Source organism: Sinohyriopsis cumingii, chromosome 5 (genome assembly GCF_028554795.1).
Source record: "Sinohyriopsis cumingii isolate HCF-2022 chromosome 5, ASM2855479v2, whole genome shotgun sequence".
Taxonomy (NCBI): domain Eukaryota; kingdom Metazoa; phylum Mollusca; class Bivalvia; order Unionida; family Unionidae; genus Sinohyriopsis; species Sinohyriopsis cumingii.
Window position 1 is genome coordinate 11,590,402 of NC_142965.1, and position 21,651 is coordinate 11,612,052.

At 33.8% G+C, this 21,651-nt stretch overlaps 1 protein-coding gene across 5 annotated transcripts in view; it reads left to right on the forward strand.

Moving 5' to 3' along the window:
- LOC149798635 (acyl-coenzyme A thioesterase 9, mitochondrial-like) overlaps positions 1 to 21,651 on the forward strand; it is a 132,283-nt gene that overhangs the window by 39,177 nt on the left and 71,455 nt on the right. For 4 of the 5 annotated variants that reach the window (XM_089957469.1, XM_089957467.1, XM_089957472.1 and 1 more), the window contains exons 2-6: positions 2,941 to 3,056; positions 6,763 to 6,808; positions 8,866 to 9,068; positions 11,142 to 11,234; positions 16,987 to 17,090. In XM_089957469.1, the coding sequence (XP_089813595.1) occupies positions 2,942 to 3,056; positions 6,763 to 6,808; positions 8,866 to 9,068; positions 11,142 to 11,234; positions 16,987 to 17,090 (561 nt within the window). In that variant the 5' untranslated portion in view covers position 2,941. Of the gene's footprint in view, positions 1 to 736; positions 878 to 2,940; positions 3,057 to 6,762; positions 6,809 to 8,865; positions 9,069 to 11,141; positions 11,235 to 16,986; positions 17,091 to 21,651 lie in introns of all 5 variants that reach the window. The other variant, XM_089957468.1, reaches the window with a different exon arrangement.

Below are 21,651 nucleotides of genomic sequence, written 5' to 3' on the forward strand. Positions count from 1 at the left end.
CAGTGACTGTTTGCATAATGACCATTTAAACAAAGACTTTTTGCATGACCGCTATGTACCTAATGTAGCAAAGACTATCCACACAGTAACCAATGAATGCATTATAATGACAACACCACATTCTAAATGGTCTTGTAGTATCAAGATTCTGTCAGTGCACCATTTGTCAGGATAGTCGTTTAGCTGAAGGAAAGATATCCTTAGATATATTTATATATACAGCAGTTCTGAATATCAGATGATGTGTCATATTCATTTAGAATGATGGAATGCATGCTTTGTGTGTATATGTGAGTTTGATTTTTAATGTAGCTTTAGTAACATTTCAGTCATATCACTACAATGTCTGCAGTGTGGCATTTTATAGTGATGTCTAGCACTGGGAGATCATGCTGCAGACATGTAGCATGATGCCCCACCCAGTCGCATAATCCTGACACCGGGCCAACCAGTCCTAACACTAACCTCTTGATCCAATGCCAAGTGAGACAGCTGCTAGTACCAGCTTTATATGTCTTTAGCATGACTTGGCTGGGGTTTGAACCTGTGACATCCCACATCCGAGGCAGACCTCTAACCCCTTAGGCCGCTGGAGCGGTCATAAATGTTTTAACATGAAGTCAGATATATGATGTTTGTGTAGATAGCCTTGGCCTTACAAAATATGTTCTGTATTGTAAGCAAGCTTTCACTTCCCATGAATGTCATGGAATCTCTGCTGTTGTTTTGATTTCAGGTGTTAGTATCCTCATATACATACTGAAAAGGATACAGATGTGGTAGATTAGGAGTGTCCCATCCCTCAGCATTTTAGTCAAAATAATCCTGGATTGGAATAAACTTGATGATGGTGTGACTATACTTGCATTATCAAAAGGCAGGTTTACATCTGTCCTATCCTCTCTCTCTCTCTCTCTCTCTCTCTCTCTCTCTCTCTCACACTTCCTTTTCCTCCTCCCTTCTTCCTCTGTGTATATGTCAATAGTGGTATGACTATATCAGTCAAGTGAAGCAGTGTGGTTTACAAAATGTGTATCATTAACAAGCCTTATTTCCCGGAAAGCCCATCTTTTCTTTTGATCTCAGTTGCTAAGTGTCCTCATGCGCATCAAAAGGTAATGAGATAGGAAGAATCTCATCCCAGTGAAAATAAAGTTAGTCCTAGGGAATGGATGGTATTTGGTGGGGTAGATAAAGAGAATCCCATGCCAGTGTATGTTAGTCCTAGCTTAAAATAACCCTGGAATCTGAACAAACTTGTTGATGGTGAGACTATGCTAGCAGTATAAGAGGACAAATTTTAGTCTGCTATAGGCTAGCTCTCTCTTCTCTGTGGTCCTATACTGAGTAATAGAAAAGAGCAAAAACCAACATGTTTTGTAAAATTCAACAGTTATTTATTTCCCTAGAATACTAAGTTAAAGTTTAAATACAGTTATGCAAATTAAATCCAAAAATATTCCAAATGAATAAAGTTCTAATTAAATTCCAGTGATGTATGACTTAAAGATCCAGCTCTGAAGGTGTTGATGTGCCTGTAGTGGCACTGTGACATAATGATGTGACAACAGTCCATTACTGAGTCACAGTAATATAATCCAAGATGTAACTGTCTGAATTCACTATAATTCCCAGTTAATGTTTTTAAGAATATTACTGAGCACTTTGCAATTCCAGAGAATAATAATTTGATTACATAATTCTAGCCCAAATCAAATACTGAACATAACAATACAAATGAGTCTGCCTAAAGATACTAAAGCAAAATAAATAATTTTTTGGTAAACAAGATTATAAAGTCTTTTGCTTGACCCTGAGCACAATTAGCATTTTCTGAAACTACTATGACTTAATGGAATTTTCCATTCTAGAACATTCTGGGTTCTCAACAAGATAAAATCTGTTACCAAATTATAAACCGCTCTGGTGGCCTAGTGGTTAGAGTGTCCACCTCGGATGCGGGAGGTCGTGGGTTCGATCCCCGGCCGAGTCATACCAGAGACTTACAAAAATGGTACTATCAGCTGCCTCGCTAGGCGCTCAGCATTAAGAGGTTAGTGTTAGGACTGATTGGCCTGGTGTCAGGATAATGTGACTGGGTGGGACATTATGCTACCTGTCTGCGGTATGATGCCCCAGTGCTAGATATCACTATAAACTGCCACACTGCAGACATCATAGTGATATAACTAAAAAATTGTTAAAGCTACGTTAAAAATCCAAATCACACACACACACACACACACACTCACACACCAAATTATAATAAGGCTGTAGTAAACATCAGGAAGGCTAGGTATTTTTAATGGGGAATTCCAATAACCATGACCCAGACCCTAATAAATATGTTTACTTTTATTGATATTGATCATAATATTAAACCCACACTAACAGATTTTTTTTAGCAATGTATAATTTGTTTACCAAAATAAAAACATAATCAGTGTTTCCAGTCAGTAACACAGTGAACTTGAGTTTGGACAAGGTAAAGTACAAAATACAATTATCCATAAGACATGATTTTTTTAAAATGATGAACAATGCAAATCAAATATACATAACACTTGCTTTCCCCTCTCATCTCCTCCCTTCCTCAGTGTATATGCCATTAATGGTACCACAGATCCCAACCCACCATATCATGCATATTAGCTTCTGGAAGGATTTGTTTTTCATTTCAGGGAGATCTTTTACAAAATATATAAAGAAAGAGAGAATATATAAAGAAATTCTAAATTGGCTTCAAGAAAGTTGCCAGTTTTCTCACATATTTAACCTAGTTAGGGCCTGAATGAAGATTCAGTGAGATATCATATATGTTGAAGGCAAGTCTAGACTCTATTGCTTGTTGTGATATTGAAATTTGTACCACTAAATATTCTTGCTTTTTGTCAATTTTATTGCTGGTACATGATTAATGATTCCAAATTCTCATGGCAGGATGTTGTTCCCCAAGAGACTGAAATGGCATGGTACATCCATTAGGTCATATATATGCACCACCAGAAAACTTCTGACTGATGCCAAAAGATCCACGACTCCAACAATAGATGAAAGTAAGTATGAATACACAGATGAATTAAAAATTATATATATATATATATATTGTTGATCATAATCTTACTATGAGACACACAGTATTGTATTTCAACAGAATCTATATTTGATCATGGAAAATGTGTACATGCCTATGGACTAATTTTAATATTTGAATCTTGTCAGTGTTACAGTTATATTTAGCTAAACTTATTTCTTCATTTGATGATTTAAACAGAATATAGTTGATTACATCTTACTTTGTTAATGTTTCCACCTTTATTGGTTACGGTATGTGACAGGTGTTATTGGATGGCACTAAGGTGTATTTTCATTGACAATTTGTATACTGTAATATAATATATGATAGGTGGTATTGAATATTACTAAAGTGTATTTTTATTGACAGTTTTCCCTAGATAAGCTTAATCTACTGTTACTGTGTGTAAACGAGAATTTAAAAAAAAATGTCAATAAGTTGTTGACTTACAGAATGTGTGTAAGTTAATGTTGTTAATGTAGAGGACATACCGTATATAGTCGCATATAAACCGAATAATTTAGGAAAAAATAAAGGCCTGGAATAAAGGGGGGGTTGGCTTATCCGTGGGCTAATGTCTAAACTTGACAATTTTTAGGTTTTTTGTTGACTACTGTAATGGCTGTAAACCTTGGGACATGAAGCAATAATTTTGTCCGTGTCCTAAGACATGGGCATGTAAAAAAAACATTAACTTTCGGTAACCCGACAATTATTAAACTATTACACAGTACTATGATCGATTTTGTTATTATTTTGCATATGCATATTTTCTAATTTCTCCAATACGAAGTTAATTCAAGGTAAATACAGACTTCATAATTCGCGGGCCGCTTGAGTTTACCAGGGAGACCATGCTGAACTATAATGAACAGTACTTACACAGTGCAAAGCATGCATATCGTCACTTAAATCCTTACTTATTCCCAAACATATTAGATGCATATTTTGCTTTATTCATTGTTTCAACCAAATTGCATTCTTCCAGCTAACATTTTAGCTAGTCCTCAATATCTGTTTTATTTACGTTGAATCACGCGCTCACGAGTTACTCATTTTCAATAATATAAGCGATCCTACAAATTGAGGTAATATTTTTAAAAAGGTATGCACATTTAATTGTACATAAACATGTTCGCGAAGAGTGGTAGTAATAAAGGCTAAAATTTTCATATTGATCAACATCAATCAATTTTAGTTTTGTGTTTTAGCTGAACAAACATCATAACTTTCCACACAGTGGAAAGCTTGATGTTTCGGTGTCTCCTATGTTGAGAGTCAGCGAATTTCTTAAGTTTTGTGACAGAAATTCAGGCCAGTTAATCATTAAAACCCTGAAACTGGCTTGTGATAACAGGGAATTTTCACCGGTAATTATACAACTACATTGATGTGTAGTTCTCTTTTTTTCCTTAATATTAGTACAATTACTGTAGTTTTGTAAAACGGGGGTAAAGGCATACCAAAATAGCCTACACCCTTAAGTCAAACCTACATTAATGTGACCAATGTTTCACACTCTAGTGACTTGCATTAAACCATCATGTTTAATTATTACATCTTATGCAACTTTGTGTATAAATGGTTAATGGAAAGTACTATACTATTCATTTAAAATCTTTGTCACTGTGACCTATTTCATGATTAGTGATTTACATCTTAACTTCATGTTGAGCTCAGTTTCTTAGACACTGTTACTACCGAGTGGTGAACCTTGATACGTAGGATATAATTAGTGGTACTTTACATGTAGGGTTTGAATTAATAGTTCACCTGGCCATATGACCAAATGTACTTGTACTAAGGCCTGTGTCCACCGTGGGTTGTATATTTGTCAACAATTGGTATATTTTATGCTTCTCAGGAATCTTTTGACCATTTATTTTATGTTTTGGCACCAATCATCCTGTGATTGTATTTGGCATAGAGCATCCTGTCATAAAGGGCTTTCAGATTTGTACAAATGATGCCAATCTACCATCCAATATGGACGCCATTCTTTGAAAGAGAAAGTATTTAAAGACTTCATCTCAAACAAATTAACAAATTTTGATCGAATTTGACAGAAAACATCAAGGCATCAAGACTTTTAATTTTGTTCAACTATGGCCCTCATTGCTAAAACCCATTAATCATCCATCAACATTTGCTATTATCTACTTATTTTAAAATGCACCAGACCAGTTTCGACCAAACTTGGCACAGAGCATCATTGTATAATGGTTAGTGAGCATTTAATGGTACATTTAGTATATTATTGGCAATATCATGCCAAGGAAATGGGAGCTAAGTGTGTTTTTGAAGAGCACACAGAGGAAGCTTATCAGGGTTTTCCTGGGTGGGTATTGAATCGACAACTCTAGGATAGGAAGTCTGATATTCCATCAACAGAGCTACCATGACTTCCAGCATCCTGGCATTAAAACTGTTCAAATTCATACAGATGATCTGTTAAATTTACTAAAATTAGTAAAACCTTTAAACAGTTTCTCAAAAACTGCCGAACAGAACTGAAACAAATTAGAAAACATCCTAAGATAGAGGAGTTTAAAATTTATAAGACTGATGTCGATATGCCTTTAGATATGGTCACTATTACTGAAAACTAGACAAACCTTTAAATGTTTCCCTTACAAAACAATTTGACCAAAAATTGACAAAAATCATCTTGCCATTTATATAAATGATGCTAATAAATAAATATGGCCACCAATGCTAATAACAGAACACATTTAAATTACTTGTGAAAAAATGCTCAGCAGAATTCAAAGAATCTTTACAATATGCTGCTGTTATCAAGGACTTTCAGAAAATGATGCCAGTCCACCATTATTAAAAATAGCAAATATTTAAATGCCTATTTCTCACAAACCGATCAGCAGAAATTGATCAAATTTGATTGAAAGTATTTTCTTATTAAGGGTTTACAAGTTTATACTGACTATACCAATTTCTAATAAAATGTGGCCAGTATTATTAAAATGGCAAATCTTTTAAACAACTCAGAATCCACTCAGCTGAATTTGACCTATTTTTGCTGGATTTCATATTTTTCCCTCATTTGGATTCCAAACCATCAATGACAGAACAGAAACAGGTGCAGCTGCATAAAGACCAGTCCCTCCAGTTGCATGTACATTGTACAGAATTGACTGAGCTAATAAAGCAAGTCCATCACAACTAGAAAAGCAGAATATAGTTGGATCAACAGGAAAACAAAACCCACCATTCCAGAACAATTGAAAAAGTTTTTTCTAGGTGCACTGATTCATTGTATGACTCTAAATTTCAGTGTGAAGTAGACCAAAACAAGATATCTTTTTTAAATGAATGAATTTGTGCATGGTGTGCCTCCAAGTTCAGAGTACTTTGGAATCTAGCAGAAATTCAATTACTTTGTTTCTTATTGAGTGTTCTTTTAATTATTCAGTCTTAGGTAGAAAAGTAAATTCATTATATAATAAAAAGTACTACATTTGTTTCTGAGCAATACTACACTCCTAATGTCTTGCAGTATTGCTCAGAATAACTTGTTCATGTTTTCTCTATAAATGTACAGATAAAGTCAGTGAATAATGGCTGTTTCCAGCTATATAAAATATTTGGGCAAGTACAGATAATACAATCAGTGAATAGATATGTTTCTACCTTTTGAATTATCCTGTGTATCTTTTTCTTGATTTCAGCTAGAGAATGGCTGATACATTTACTTGATGTTCAAAGAGTATGGGGGTAGGTTGGACATAATATATAACGCCCACACCACTTGTCTACAGGGTAGACTCAGATCTGCTAATACGTATGGCCGTGACAATTTAATCAACTCTGTGATGTTTTCATGAAATAATTAATAAACTCTGTTGTGCTTTATGCAGCTGCAGATTCAGGTCTATATTTTTCAGTTTGGGGTATTTTTTAAACTCAAAAATATGATAATTTTGTAGTGGTATAGTGTTCTTGTAACTTTGATTGACAATGAGTCGATCCTATTTCAGGAAATTGATTGGCTTTTATTTTAAACCTAGTGATAATCCTTGTTACCACGGCCTGATACACACTTAAATGGGGATTTATAAATCTTGCTTTCTCAACCAAGTTGTACTGAGTGTACTATTGTATTAATCAATGACACAAACTTTTTGTAATGTTTCATATACTGCCTTTTTTCCTCAGGTAATGTTACAGGCTCCATGTTTTCAGCAGTTATAACTGAGCACATTGTATTACTAAATGTGTATGAATTTAAATGTAAAACTATGACTGTAACTATTCTTCTTCATTTTATTTCATGCTAAAACCTATGGATTATTGCCTTTTTTAGAGGTCAATATAAAGATTTATATCCTTCCAAGAGGTTGAAGAGTCTTAAATAAGGCATTTCATTGGTCAGAATATCTTGTAGCTTAAAAGGCATAAATTGGCTTTTGAGTCTCACACACAGATGTATATAATACTCTCAATGTCATATTGTGTCATAAAGAAAACAAAATGCCATATATTGTTATGTATATTTAATTTGTATTTTTGCTGGCTTTTCTTAAAGATTATATGCTATATACATCTGTATTTGTATTTGACCTTCTTTAAAATCAAGTTCGTTGTGTACCTGAATAGGGACATTTATTTTGTAAGCAATAGAATGAATGGTTAAATGTTTCCCTATGATTGTGTTAAATATTCAGATCAATATTAATGTAAACATGTCTATATGAATTTGAGTTAAAAGATACAGACTTGATTCTGACCATAACATCTTCAAGAATGGCAAATTCCATTAAGTGAAAGAATATTTCAAGAAAATAGTAATTGCGACCTAGGTCAAGTGGAGAGGTACATAATCTTGTTTATCTAAACATTCAATATTCTTGCCTTAACACTTGAAGCAGAATGCTTCTTGTGTTCTATTTTTCATTTGGTTGGATTAATTTATTCAAATTATTATTCCCTGGAATTACAAAGTGCTTAATAATATTCTTGGACTACAACATTTATTTGGAATTATAGTGAATTCAAAACAAGGACATTTTTAATTTATAATTTTGTGATATATCAAAAGACTCTTAGCACATGGCCACACTCCATGCCACTGGCACATTAGTACCTTTAAGACTACAGGCACATCAACACATAAAATTTTTGGAACTTATTTGGAATACCACTGGAATTTAATTGCAACTTGATACATTTGAAGTTGTGATAGAACATTTAGGTCTGTTTGGGAGTTTTAAATTTTATTTCTTTTTAAATTTTCACTTTGTATTCTTGGGAAATACATTTTTTGTTGAACTTTACAATTTTTTTAGTTTTTGCGCTTTTCTGTTACTTAGCTAAAGACATAGAGTTATAACAATATACTCACTTATATGTCGAGTGCAACTGCAAATGACTTAGACCCAGATCTGCCAGCACATTATTTGATTGCAGATCTAGGTATTTCCATTTTTCAATTGGACTCAACTTATAAGTGAATATATAGGGTAACTGTTGACTCGAATGACACAACAGATGAATAGAAGTGATTGTCACCCATATTCATACTAAAATCAGTTATACAAATTTTTACTTAGAGTTCTATTTATATTCCAACTTTATATAAACCACATAAAAAGGTACTGACAGTCTAGCTAATATATGTTGTTTTTTTAATCTTCATGATGTTGACAGCTTCGTGTGATGTTCAGGTAGTTCCCTTGGAACGTTTTGCTACCCATTTTAGCTTTTTACCCTGGTTTTGCTTCATGCTGTCATTAAAAATTCTGATATTTTAATGTCTTAACTCTTTAATTCAGGTCCTCGGCCCCTGGAAGTATGATGGCTGTTACATCCACTGACAACTTTGAAAACATACAGCTGCAAAAAAGAAACATGCAGGACAGTTATAGAGAGGCTAGGATTCCTTTGGGGTCAGATCCCATGGTTCGGGAAAAATACATAAACTTTTATAATGGGATCCGATTTGGAAGAATTCTGGAGGATTTGGACATATTTGCAGGTCTTGTATTTTTTGCCTCTAACCCACACATAAATATAAACAGCAGAATGTGTTGCAATGGCAGAATCTACACTGTGTGGATCCAGGCTATTTGCATTGACCCTTATTGTTCGGCACATAATGCCACAGTAGATCAGTCTCTAGACTATTTGCATAGACCCATTGTTGGCATATAGTGCAAGTGCAGATCTGGGACTAGGCTGTTGCACTGTTATTGGCTGGTGCATAATGTTAGTGCTGGTCTGAGTCTTGGCTGTTTTTATAAGGTACATAATGTGACAGCAAATCTGGGTCCAGGTTGATTGTTCAGACCCTTGTCTGGCACATAATGTGACAGCAACTCTGGGTCCAGGTTGATTGTTTAGACCCTTGTTGTCTGGCACATAATCCCACAGCAGATCATCTTGGTCAATATTGTCTGCATAAACCTTTATTTATCTGGCACATAATGCAACAGCAGATGTGGGTCTGTGTAGTTCATATAGACCCATATTTTCCGTCAACAATGCAAATGTACATCAGGGCCTTGGGTATTGATTTAAATCCTTATTGTCTGGCACATAATGCCACAGCATATTCAGGTCTTGGCTGTTCGCATTGACATTGATTGTCTGGTATAAAATGGCACAGCAGGTCTGGGTCTTGGATGTTTTCAGGAAGCCTGGGTGACCGAGTGGTCAAAGACACTTGCCTCTACAGATCACTCACACATTTTATCTTTGGCTGCATAAATTTAAGTCTTGGCTAAACCAGCATGGGTATGTGAGAAAGCTTGCAAGCAGCTGAATATTGCGTGTAGTCACATAAAATTAGCTTTGAGTACTGTGAGTAGTCACAAGGATAACCTTCAGTGTTTTGTATAGTTACAAGGTTAAGCCTGAGTATGTTTTGCAGTTATTACTGGTCCTTCCTCTGTAGGAAATAAGATTTAAGTACGATTGCTCTTGAAATGTTAAAATGCATAATATTTTTTAAAAAATAGTGTGTTTTCTTCCTACTTTAGGGTTCAAACAGTTAAAAGATACAAAATAAGTTATTGGTTGTTGTACATATTGTTTTGCTAGACAGTTAATTATTTGGCTCAAAATACATTTAAAACCATCAGATAAACAGAAGAAATTTGATGCCAGAAACCTCAGTATAATAATATTTTAATGGTGTATTTGATAACTACAGAAACCTCAGTATAATAATATTGTAATGTGTATTTGACAATTACGGAAACCTCACTATAATAATATTGAAATGTTTATTTGACAATTACAGAAAACTCAGTATAATAATATTGTAATGTGTGTTTGACAATTATGGAAACCTCAGTATAATAATATTGAAATGTTTATTTGACAATTACAGAAACCTCAATATAATAATATTGTAATGTGTATTAGACAATTACAGAAACCTCAATATCATAATATTGTAATGTGTGTTTGACAATTACAGTAACCTCAATATAATAATATTGTAATGTGTGTTTGACAATTACAGAAATCTCAATATAATGCTATTGTAATGTGTATTTGACAATTACAGAAACCTCAGTATTATAATATTGTAATGTGTATTAGACAATTACAGAAACCTCAGTATCATAATATTGTAATGTGTCTTTGACAATTACAGAAACCTCAGTATAATACTATTGTAATGTGTATTTGACAATTACAGAAACCTCAGTATTATAATATTGTAATGTGTATTTGACAATTACAGAAACCTCAGTATAATAATATGGCAATTATATAATTTATGGCAGGTCATAAATCTTTTATGATTCTCCAGTGCTGTATACTTTTGTTTTACTTTATCATTTTGCTTTTGCACCACTGTTTTTGCTGTCATTCTAAAAAAACATTTTTATATATTTTCATTACTTGGTCAGTGACAAGGATATGATGGTGTCATGTCAGTTTGACACCAGAAAACATCATTACAATTTTAAATACTTTTGTGAATATTATGTGTTTGTCCTTTACAATTTTTTTATACAAAGATCACAAACCACTGCAAATTACTAATAAATGTGCATTTATTTTTATTCCTTCATTTTTATCTGGTTTCTCTGTACAGTTGCTATTGGTTACACACATAACCTTGACCCCAGCAGAGGAGGAAAATTGAGGACACCTATGAGCATTGTCACTGCTTTGGTAGACAGTATAGGTGAGTTGCTCTGGTAACCTCTCTTAAATCTAAGTACTTTTTATTTTGCATATTTTAAAACTGTTTTCTTGTGCTCATGCATAGTTTTTTAAAAATGTTGATACAATACAGTTAAATGTTTTTATAGCTTGGCTTTTTGTCTTTAGTTTGGTCAGAGAAATATTGCTGGCAATGAAAAGTATTTTACAAATTCATAATTATAATATGCTAGGTATTGGATGTAAAATTTTCCATTAATAATATCACAGAGTCATTTTTCATATTAAATAAAATTATCCAAATACCAAGGATTAAAAATAGACGACTTTATAATGCAATTTGTTTAAATGAAATGCTATTTTGAACTTGTATCTGTCACAGCTGTTGATGCCTGTCGCCAGAAGCCAAGCAGGTGATTGAAAGATCTTGTCCCACCGTGTAGGCAAAATATGTTTAATAGAAAATAGCATCATGGATATTGCCATATGCTTAAAGCTGTAAAAATTAATCAAATACATCTTGTTTAAAACTTGCAGTTTGTAATATCTGCTTATTTCAGAAATCTGAATTGTCGTTGCAGATTAAATGCAATAGTATACATACCTCTTTGAAAAGTAGAATTGCCCATTCAAATTTAAACACAATATTATACACACCTTTTCGAAAAGCTAAATTGCCCTTACAAACTAAACACAATACACACCCCTTTGAAAAATCAGAACTGCCCTTTCAAATTAAACACAATGTTATACACGTCTTTGAAAATCAGAATTGCCCATATAAGTTAAACACAATATTATACACACCTTTTCGAAAAGCTAAATTGCCCTTACAAACTGAATACAATACACAACTCTTTGAAAATCAGAATTGTCCTTTCAAATTAAACACAATATTATACACGTCTTTGAAAATCAGGATTGCCAATCCGAATTAAGCACAATATTAGGCACACCTTTTTGAAAATCAGAATTGCCCATACAAATAAAACAATATTATACACACTTCTTTGAAAAGCAGAATTCCCCACAGAAATTAAACACAGTATTATACACGTCTTTGAAAATCAGAATTGCCAATACAAATTAAGCACAATATTATGCACACCTCTTTGAACATCATAATTGCCCATACAAATTAAATAGTATTATACACACCTCTTTGAAAATCAGAATTGCCCTTATAAATTAAACACAATAGTATACACACGTCTTTGAAAATCAGAATTGCCCTTACAAATTAAACAGTATTATACACACATCTTTGAAAATTAGAATTGCCCAAACAAGTTAAACACAATGTTATACACATCTCTTTGAAAAATCAGAATTGCCCATAGAAATTAAACACAATATTATACACACCTCTTTGAAAATCAGAATTGCTCATACAAATTAAACAATATACACCTCTTTGAAAACCATGTGATATTTATGATTAAATTTGTGTTTTTATATGACCACCATAAAACGGAGCATGTCTCATTATGATATGCATCATTCTGTTCCCTATCTCTTTTCTGCACAATATCTTGAGTTCTCCATCATCTACCATTGCCAAATATTGCAATTAGTCGGTTTTTTAATAAGGAAAGAGCTGATTGATGTCAGCAATTAAAGGCTAAGGTCATGAGACTTAAAGAGGAGAACATTGTTTAGGTACAATATCATTAGTTCTGCATCACACACCTGGACCAAACTTTGTGGATGGTTTGCACTTGGGCTAAGAAAGGAACTTATTAACTTTGTATTTGAAGGTCAAATGTGAAGGTTCACTGTGACAAAAAGAAGAAAAAACACAAGAGGACTAACCTTTGTTTATTGTTTGTACATGGGTTGAGGCAAAAGCCTATTGATTTGGGGTATCAAAGGTCAAAATCAGTGTCTGAAAGAGGAAAACTTGTTTCAAAACTTCAGTTCTTGATAATGTACTTCCACCAGAATTTGTGGATGGCTTGCACTTAATGTATGGAAGCGGCCTGTAGACTGTGAGGTCAAAAGGTTGAAGGCCAAGGTTATTGTGACTCAAAGGTAAATGGGTTTTCTCCATTAACGTTTGTTCTAAAGTAATTTCCGTGAACAACATTTTTGGGTGACTTGTATTTCTGTTAATAAAGAAACATATAGATTTTGGAGTATATAAAGGTCTTTGTTGTCAAGACACATAGGTCGTTATCTTCTGAGTCAAAATAACACCTTACTAGTAGCTATATATAGCACTGTTAAACATTGGATGGAGACATAACGTACCACTCACAGTACTGTAAATCATTATGCTTCCGTTTTCACAGGTCTACAAATTTTTAGAAGTCATCTGCTTCAGAGATAAAATGTGTTATTTATTATAGATTTTGGTGTGCTGAATTCAAATATGACAATTAAAACAACCGATTGACTACTGTTTCCAACATATTTAAGTTTTTAGATTTTGCTTCTGTGTATATTGTGTAGATAGTAAGTTTTAATCATAAATTGTAAACATAGGTATTTTCACGTGTTTATGGTGGCTTTACATGATAATATTTCACCTGTCCTGTTTATGCAACACTTTAAAAACAGCAACAGGGTTATATAAATAAAATGTATTATGAAACAAAAGGCAACAATATATATATATATATATATATATATATATATATATATATATATATATATATATATATATATATATATATATATATATACAAGTACATAGTTTAGTCTTAATTTGGTATCTACTTGGCGCTTCTTTGCTTGTCTCTTGTATTCATTAAATGGAGCATCTCTTCTCACTGTCCAGCAATAGTCTGCAAGCACTGATGGGCTCCATTTACCCTGATAGTGTTTCTCCATTGTTGCAATGTCCTGGTGAAATCACTCACAGTGCTCATCGCTCACTGCTCCGCAGTTTTGGTGGAATAAAATCGAGATGAGAGTGCAAAAAATGCATCTTTAGTGACATGTTGAAACCAAGGATTTTGTATGCCTTGAGAAGGTTTACCACTAACACCCTGTAGTTGTCTGCCTTGTTGTTTCTGAAATAATTTGTTGCCACTAACTGGAAGGCTTTCCATGCGTCTTTTCCACACAGTGCATGGTCAAATGCACCATCTCGAAGATGTTCATGAGTCTGAGGACCAACAAAGACACCTTCTTTTATCTTAGCTTCACTTAACCTTGAAACTTTTCCGCTGAGGTACTTGAAAGCTGCTTGTGTTTTGTCCATGGCCTTGACAAAATTCTTCATCAGACCCATCTTGATGTGCAAGGGCGGTAACAAAACCTTCCCTGATTCAAGTGGTGGATGCTGAACACTTTTCCTCCCAGGCTCCAATGACTGTCAAAGTGGCCAGTCTCTCTTGATGTAGTGGGAATCTCTAGCACGACTATCCCATTCACAGAGAAAACAGCAGTACTTTGTGTATCCAGTCTGCAGACCAAGCAAAGAGCAAGAACTTTCACATCACCCCAAAGCTGCCACTCATGTTGGTGATAGATTATGCACCTCAAAAGTTGTTTCATGTTTTCATAGGTTTCCTTCATCTGTACTGAATGACCAACTCTAATTGATGGCAAAACATTGCCATTATGCATCAAAATAGATTTAAGACTCGTCACTGAATCAATGAACAGTCTCCACTCACATGGATCATGAACAATGTTGAGGGCTGCCATCACATCATCGATGTTGTTGCAGGCTACAAGATCACCTTCCATGAAGAAGAATGGGACAAGATCCTTTAGACAGTCACAGAACATGGAAACCCTAATATCACCTTCCATGAGATTCCACTGCTGTAGTCTGGAGCCCTACAGTTCTGCCTTACTCTTGGATAGTTCCAAATTCTTAATAAGGTCATTCAGTTGACCTTGTTTCATGAGGTATGGTTCAGAGGAGGAGGAGGGGAGAGAATATGGGTCATGTAACATTGACGGTTCAGGACTAGAAGTTTCATCCCTTCCTCATCTGACTCAAGTGAGAATGATTCTGGTGCATCAGGAACCAGCAGTCCTTCTTCATGGGGTACTGGGCGTATAGCTGATGGAATGTTTGGATAATGCACAGTCCACTTTTTCTACTTTGTCACACCTTTCTCAGCTGGAGGAACCATGCAGAAGTAACAATTGCTGACATGATATGTTGGTTCCCTCCAAATCATTCCACTGCAAAAGGCATAGATTTCCTTTTCCTGTTCAACCACTGGCAAAGATTTGTTGCATAAGTGTTGCAGCTTATGCCCATCTCTTGTCGTGATCTCCAATTTTGTAAACAAAATAAAGGGAATAGGCTTTTTAACCATAGTGGTTATACTGTGCTTTTGTGATGCAAAAGTCATTCACCACAAACGTAGCAGAAGTTATCTGCATTGTTCACACAAGTACGAGGCATCTCAGCTCACTTTGGCTAAACAGAAATGTATCCCTTTGCAAAATCAAACACTGACAAATAAGACAGCACAACACTTTGTGATTTCTAAAGCTGATATAGGGCAATTTGTTCAGCAGAGTGATGTAAGCTTAGTTATCATTGCATCATCCATGACTTCTAGGAATAACATGATGCAATTCATATCATGTATGATGCAATACCAGCTTCATATTGCATCATTCATTGTTTTGCCTAAAAAGCAAGTACTGTCCAAACCCAGTCATAGATTTATTCATAGATCCAGCCAAAGATGTATTTTAGTCATTTCTGGTTTAAATTGATATCCCTTCCCTTTTAACTCACTTATCCTCCGCCATTCCAGGGTCAAGGATCGTATATACTTACCCAGTATCTTATCTTTAAAACTAGAGCCAATCTACAATTTTAGGCATCATTTTCGTTCTCAGTGACCCAGAATTAGTAAAGTTTGACTACATTTATTTGGGAAGCATTTTGACTGTAGACCATTGTTATTTGTCTGTCCATCCTCTTCATCAGGACTGTAACTCTTACAACAGTGAAACTATTTAGAACTTTTACATCATGAGATTAAGGTGTCTACATGCCAGGAAAGGGTCACTGTGGCCTACATTCTAAATTATTTTCAATATTTCCTAAAATGGTTACATTTTTGATACCTTTTAACTTGCAAAATTTCCATTTGCAACTGTGACCCATTTTTCACAGTCTGGATTGTAGTATTACATAAATATGTTTTGACCATGTTTGCAATGCCTAGTTGTACACAGACAGAACTCACCCATAGAAGTTCATTACAGACTTATACCATAAGGTTGCTAATGTTTAACCTATATGTGTTCACTAATGGGGTCTAACTTGTCTTGCTATGCATGATTCCAAACCAAGAATTAGTCAAGTCATGATAATCTATGCAATGTAAAAAGATTTGTGGACAGTCTCTTTAAAATTGTAATTTATAAGAAATACAGTCAGACTTGTGTCTATTGACCACTCCAGGGACCATCTCAAAGGAATAAGTTATGAACAGATGGTCCTTTTATTTAGGTAAAATATTTACTGACATGTGTATTAATAAGATCTAAGGAACTTGTTGGTCCTTATATTCAGGTGGCCACTATAGCAGGCTTTGCTATAACTGTTTTGGAATAACAATAATCCAAAAGTTTTTCAGCAACCTGGATAAAAAAATTGAACTCTTAAACTTGCACAGATTTTGGGTTTACATCCATCCCTCTTGTATTAGCAATGATCAGAATCCAAAAATGATTTTGTTTCAAACAATATCTGTACTTAAAATATTAATAATGACCTTGTTTCTTCTGCAGTCCTAGGTGAGATGAAAAAGGTATGGGAAAACATTGTTCTTTTTGCCATTTTTTTCTAGACCTGAACATGGAAGGAATTGATGCAAACCAGGACATTAAGATGTCAGGTCATGTGACATGGGCTGGTAAAAGCTCCATGGAAATCACCATGGATTTAAACCAGGTAAAGACAATGAAAATAGTGGTGTCATACTTATAGTATATCAGATTTGTGTTTTATACAAGAATTGTTTTCATAAAACTAAACAAAGAAAATTTATTTTTAATGTATAATTACACAAAGATAGGCTATAATTTCTCAATCCAGTTAATTCTTTTTTTATTTTAAAACTTTTATCATTTTAGCAAAAATCAAATGTTAATTGACCATGAAATTTTTTTGTTTACAGAAGGGGGAGATTTTTTTCTCTCTTCATATTAACAGTTTCCCATTTCATTAAAATTTGTTATATTTGTTATATTTGTACAATTATTATATTTATTGCCAGAAAGGAAAAAAATTCATGAATGAATGCCAGAAGTTGTGAAAATATTTTCAAAAATGTAAATAGCTTTATGTTAAAGAATGATTTTGACCAGTATAATGTTTTGCTATCACATTGTAGACTTTCAGAATTACTTTCAGTAAAATCAATGTCTGCCATTTTCGGGTCATCCTCCCATACTTGCTGAGTGTATTTACTTCCACACTATGAAGTTGTTTTATGTTAGCTTGATTAAGAAAATTGTTGAGGATATACCACCAGCAAAAAATGAATGTCTATATTAAAATTTGACCCAAAGTTTAAAGAATTTACTTTTTTTACATTTATCTTTTACTTTTAAATTTTTTGATGTATTTACATTTTTTCTTCTATCTACAGGAGTACATGTTTCTTTTTTATTTGGAATAATTTATCTTCCTAAGGATATTAGCATGCAAATATTTTACCTGTAAATTAGCATGTAAATATTTTACCTGTAAATTAGCATGTAAATAATTTACCTGTAAATTAGCATGTAAATATTTTACCTGTAAATTTTAGAACATAATTTTAACTGGTGTGATATAGTAAGCACTGTACTGATGTGCTGTTAAAACCTAAATATACATGTATATACATGCATCTATAAATACATACATAATGGGCCTATCATTTGATGCTTAATGTCTATACATGGCAGAGAGAGAGATGTACATGTGTGTGTGGCATGTGTGTGCACATATGTGTGTTTTGTATGTGTGTGTGTATGTATGTTTGTTTTGTGTGTGTACACATGTATGCTTTGTGTGTGTATATATGTGTTGCAATGATATACATCAGATTTGCTAGAAGTGAAATGTTTTTTTTAAATTTTATTCAGACAACCTTTACCTAAAATATTACGTGGAAGGGACAAAAGGAGAGAATTATAATGGTCTAAATAAAGTCGTATTCTTGGTGTGTTAAATTTGGTTTTGCAATGCAGTTTGCAATAAGATTTAGAATATTACATTGGATTTTTGTCACAATAGAACATATAATGTAATACTTTAAAAGGGCATTGTTTCTGATTAACACACACGCACACACACACATCTTTTCATTTTTTAATAATTTATTTGTGCAAGTCAGGACCCTTTTCATTGAGGAGATTATTATAAATTCATACCAAGGCTATCTACCTCTTTGTGACAATATATTTCACGGTTGTTTTGCATAAATTAATTGTCTTGTAATGAGTGAATAAACATAAGACAATAAGTTGTACATTTTGTATTTACTTATCAAGTTCTATTTTCCATGTACTTAACTGTAAATTGCAGCATGCCATTTGTAATTATTAAGAGATTTTCATAAAGTCACACTAGTCGGAGGTTTTATCAAAGCCACACTAATCAGGAGGTTTTATTAAAGCCACACTAATCAGGAGGTTTTATTAAAGCCACACTAATGAGGAAGTTTTATTAAAGCCACACTAATCAGAAGGTTTTATTAAAGCCACACTAATCAGGAGGTTTTATTAAAGCCACACTAATCAGGGCACAAGAAAATAAAGTTACTAGCATTAAGATTATATATATTTTAGGTTGGCACTAAAGGTTTGAAAACACGGAACCCAAAAGTAGTAAGGTATTTTAATTAAATTGAAAAAGAAGACAAATGGCAATTTTAGTGTCTTGTAGTACTAATATAGTATGTATTACACAGAAAAATGAAATAAAACAATATTTGTTTTCATTGAAACACATATTATTGTTTGTTTTGACAATTATGCACCGCTAGATTGATCAACAGTATATTGTTCTGGCTAATGAGATACTCCGAGGATTACCAAATAGTGGGACCGGGTTTTTCTGTGGCACCACCTATTGGAAAGATAACTGGCTATGATCCCTCATTGATGACCTATATTCCAGGGGAGATAAATCTACCTAGAACTGAAATTTACCTAGAGTAATGTTTGATCTACTGGGTCCTTTATTTGTTTATGTCTTGGTTGAATGTCATGTCATACATGATATATATGTGTTATTAGACCTTAACAAACTTCAGTGTAAAACTTCCTATAGTGATAAATGTTTTGAATCATTATTTAGCTAGAGGTCTGTACAAAACTCACTAGTTGATTTGCACATTAATGAAATTTGTTTCCTTCTGGATGCAGTTATCCAATTTGGTTCCAGGCCTGCTCTGCTGCTTCTTAATTTTTGTTTCAGTCATGCCTCATTTTAGTGAAAAGGATGTTAGAGTAATAGATTTTACTCAAGCTTGGATGTCAACAAAAACACATACAGCAGCCTTGTGCAATGCTGGGATTCTAAACTTGGATGTGACATCTTTACTTAACCAAACATGAAAATGAGTGAACTGATAAAATCTAATAACGATGTATTTTATGTAGTTTCTTCTAAACTAGTCTATAGGTAAACATAATTAGGATCCTTTTCAGCATTATTGTGTGTATGAACCATGCAGTCTTTAAGTTTACTAGCTTAAGCCAAATGATTGTTAGCATTTTCAATCAATGCACATTAATGAGAAAATATCAAAGATGTGATTTCATAAATTTTCCATTTTAACCTGTATTGCCCTAATTTTACCTTTTTTGTAGCAGTAAAACATGACCTGTCACCATTGCCTTGCTTACCTCTTCTAGAAATATGTCCCCTCATCCAAGCTCATAATTCCAACCTCCCATTTGATACATTGTTCTAGAAATCTAGGACAGAAAGAGCCCAGAACCAGTTTGACTAACATGTCATAGGTTATGTGGTGTGCTCTTCCTCTCTGCCCTGGATGCTTATATGATTAAGTCATATGAATATTGCATGTTTTAATACTTTTTTAGGTATTTTATTTGAAATTTCCATGTTTTTAAAATGATTATCTAATTAGTCCTTACAAAGTTCGTTCATATTATTTGCTCTCTTGTTAGTTTTGGGCAGTAGTATTGTGCCATTCTAATCATCAGTAAGGTACGTATTTCCACCTGTGTTGTTCTGGAATTCATTTAGCACTTGCATTGGCAGTATTTCTTTATGTTCTTGACATGCTGAGGTAGGTATCACTAGCTATTCATGGTTACAAATTTAAGTTCCCTTTCTTCATCAATTGGGAATTTGTTAAATTAATTTAAAAAAACTTGTTTTGGCAGTAAAATCATTCTTACATTTAAATAATTGTATTTTGCTGTTTTATCAGTATATTTGTGATATACTAGTGTTTTAAATTCTTGGATTTAATCAATTTATTGCAAGCAATTTTAGAACTGTACTACGTTAACTTCTTGCATTAAATAAATTTACTACACTGCTTCTGATAGGCAGCTCAAGGTTAATTAAGCACATGCTTAGGGCAGCTCAAGGTTAATTAAGTACATGTTTAGGCAGCTCAAGGTTAATTAAGTACATGCTTAGACAGCTCAAGGTTAATTAAGTACATGCTAGGGCAGCTCAAGGTTAATTAAGTACATGCTTAGGCAGCTCAAGGTTAATTAAGTACATGCTTAGGCAGCTCAAGGTTAATTAAATACATGCTTAGGCAGCTTAAGGTTAATTAAGTACATGCTTAGGAAGCTCAAGGTTAATTAAGTACATGCTTAGGCAGCTCAAGGTTAATTAAGTATATGCTTAGGCAGCTCAAGGTTAATCAAGTACATGCTAAGGCTGCTCAAGGTTAATTAAGTACGCGCTTAGACAGCTCAAGGTTAATCAAGTACATGCTAAGGCTGCTCAGGGTTAATTAAGTACATGCTTAGGCAGCTCAAGGTTAATTGTTATGTTAAATAAAAATGTTGTATAATTTTGGCAGCATAATTTTGACAATGCATTATTTGCATGCTATATTTTCTTTCAGAGGTACTAGCTTCAAAAGTTCATATTTTTCCTTCAGGAATGTCTCATAATGTAGGTAAATAGGTCCCATGAAATATGCATTCCACATATTTAGCTTTTACACAGTGCATATGTATGGATAGTTGTCCTTTCCATTCTTCATGGCCCAGTGAAGTTCTGGACCTTGACTAACATTGGTGTACTTATAAAAGGAGGAAGAAATGCCCTTCTTTTCCCAGCACTCCTTGATCCCAGGAGATTATAGGATGGATCTTTGTCTTCTTGATCTAGGGATGATATCCTTCCCTGAACCCTTAGGGACTCAGAAGATGAAGACTTCTTGATCCCAAGAGAGTATGCCATCCTTATCAGAGCCCTTAAGGGCTGAGAAGAAGACTCCTCAATTCCAAGAGGGTATGAGATCTTC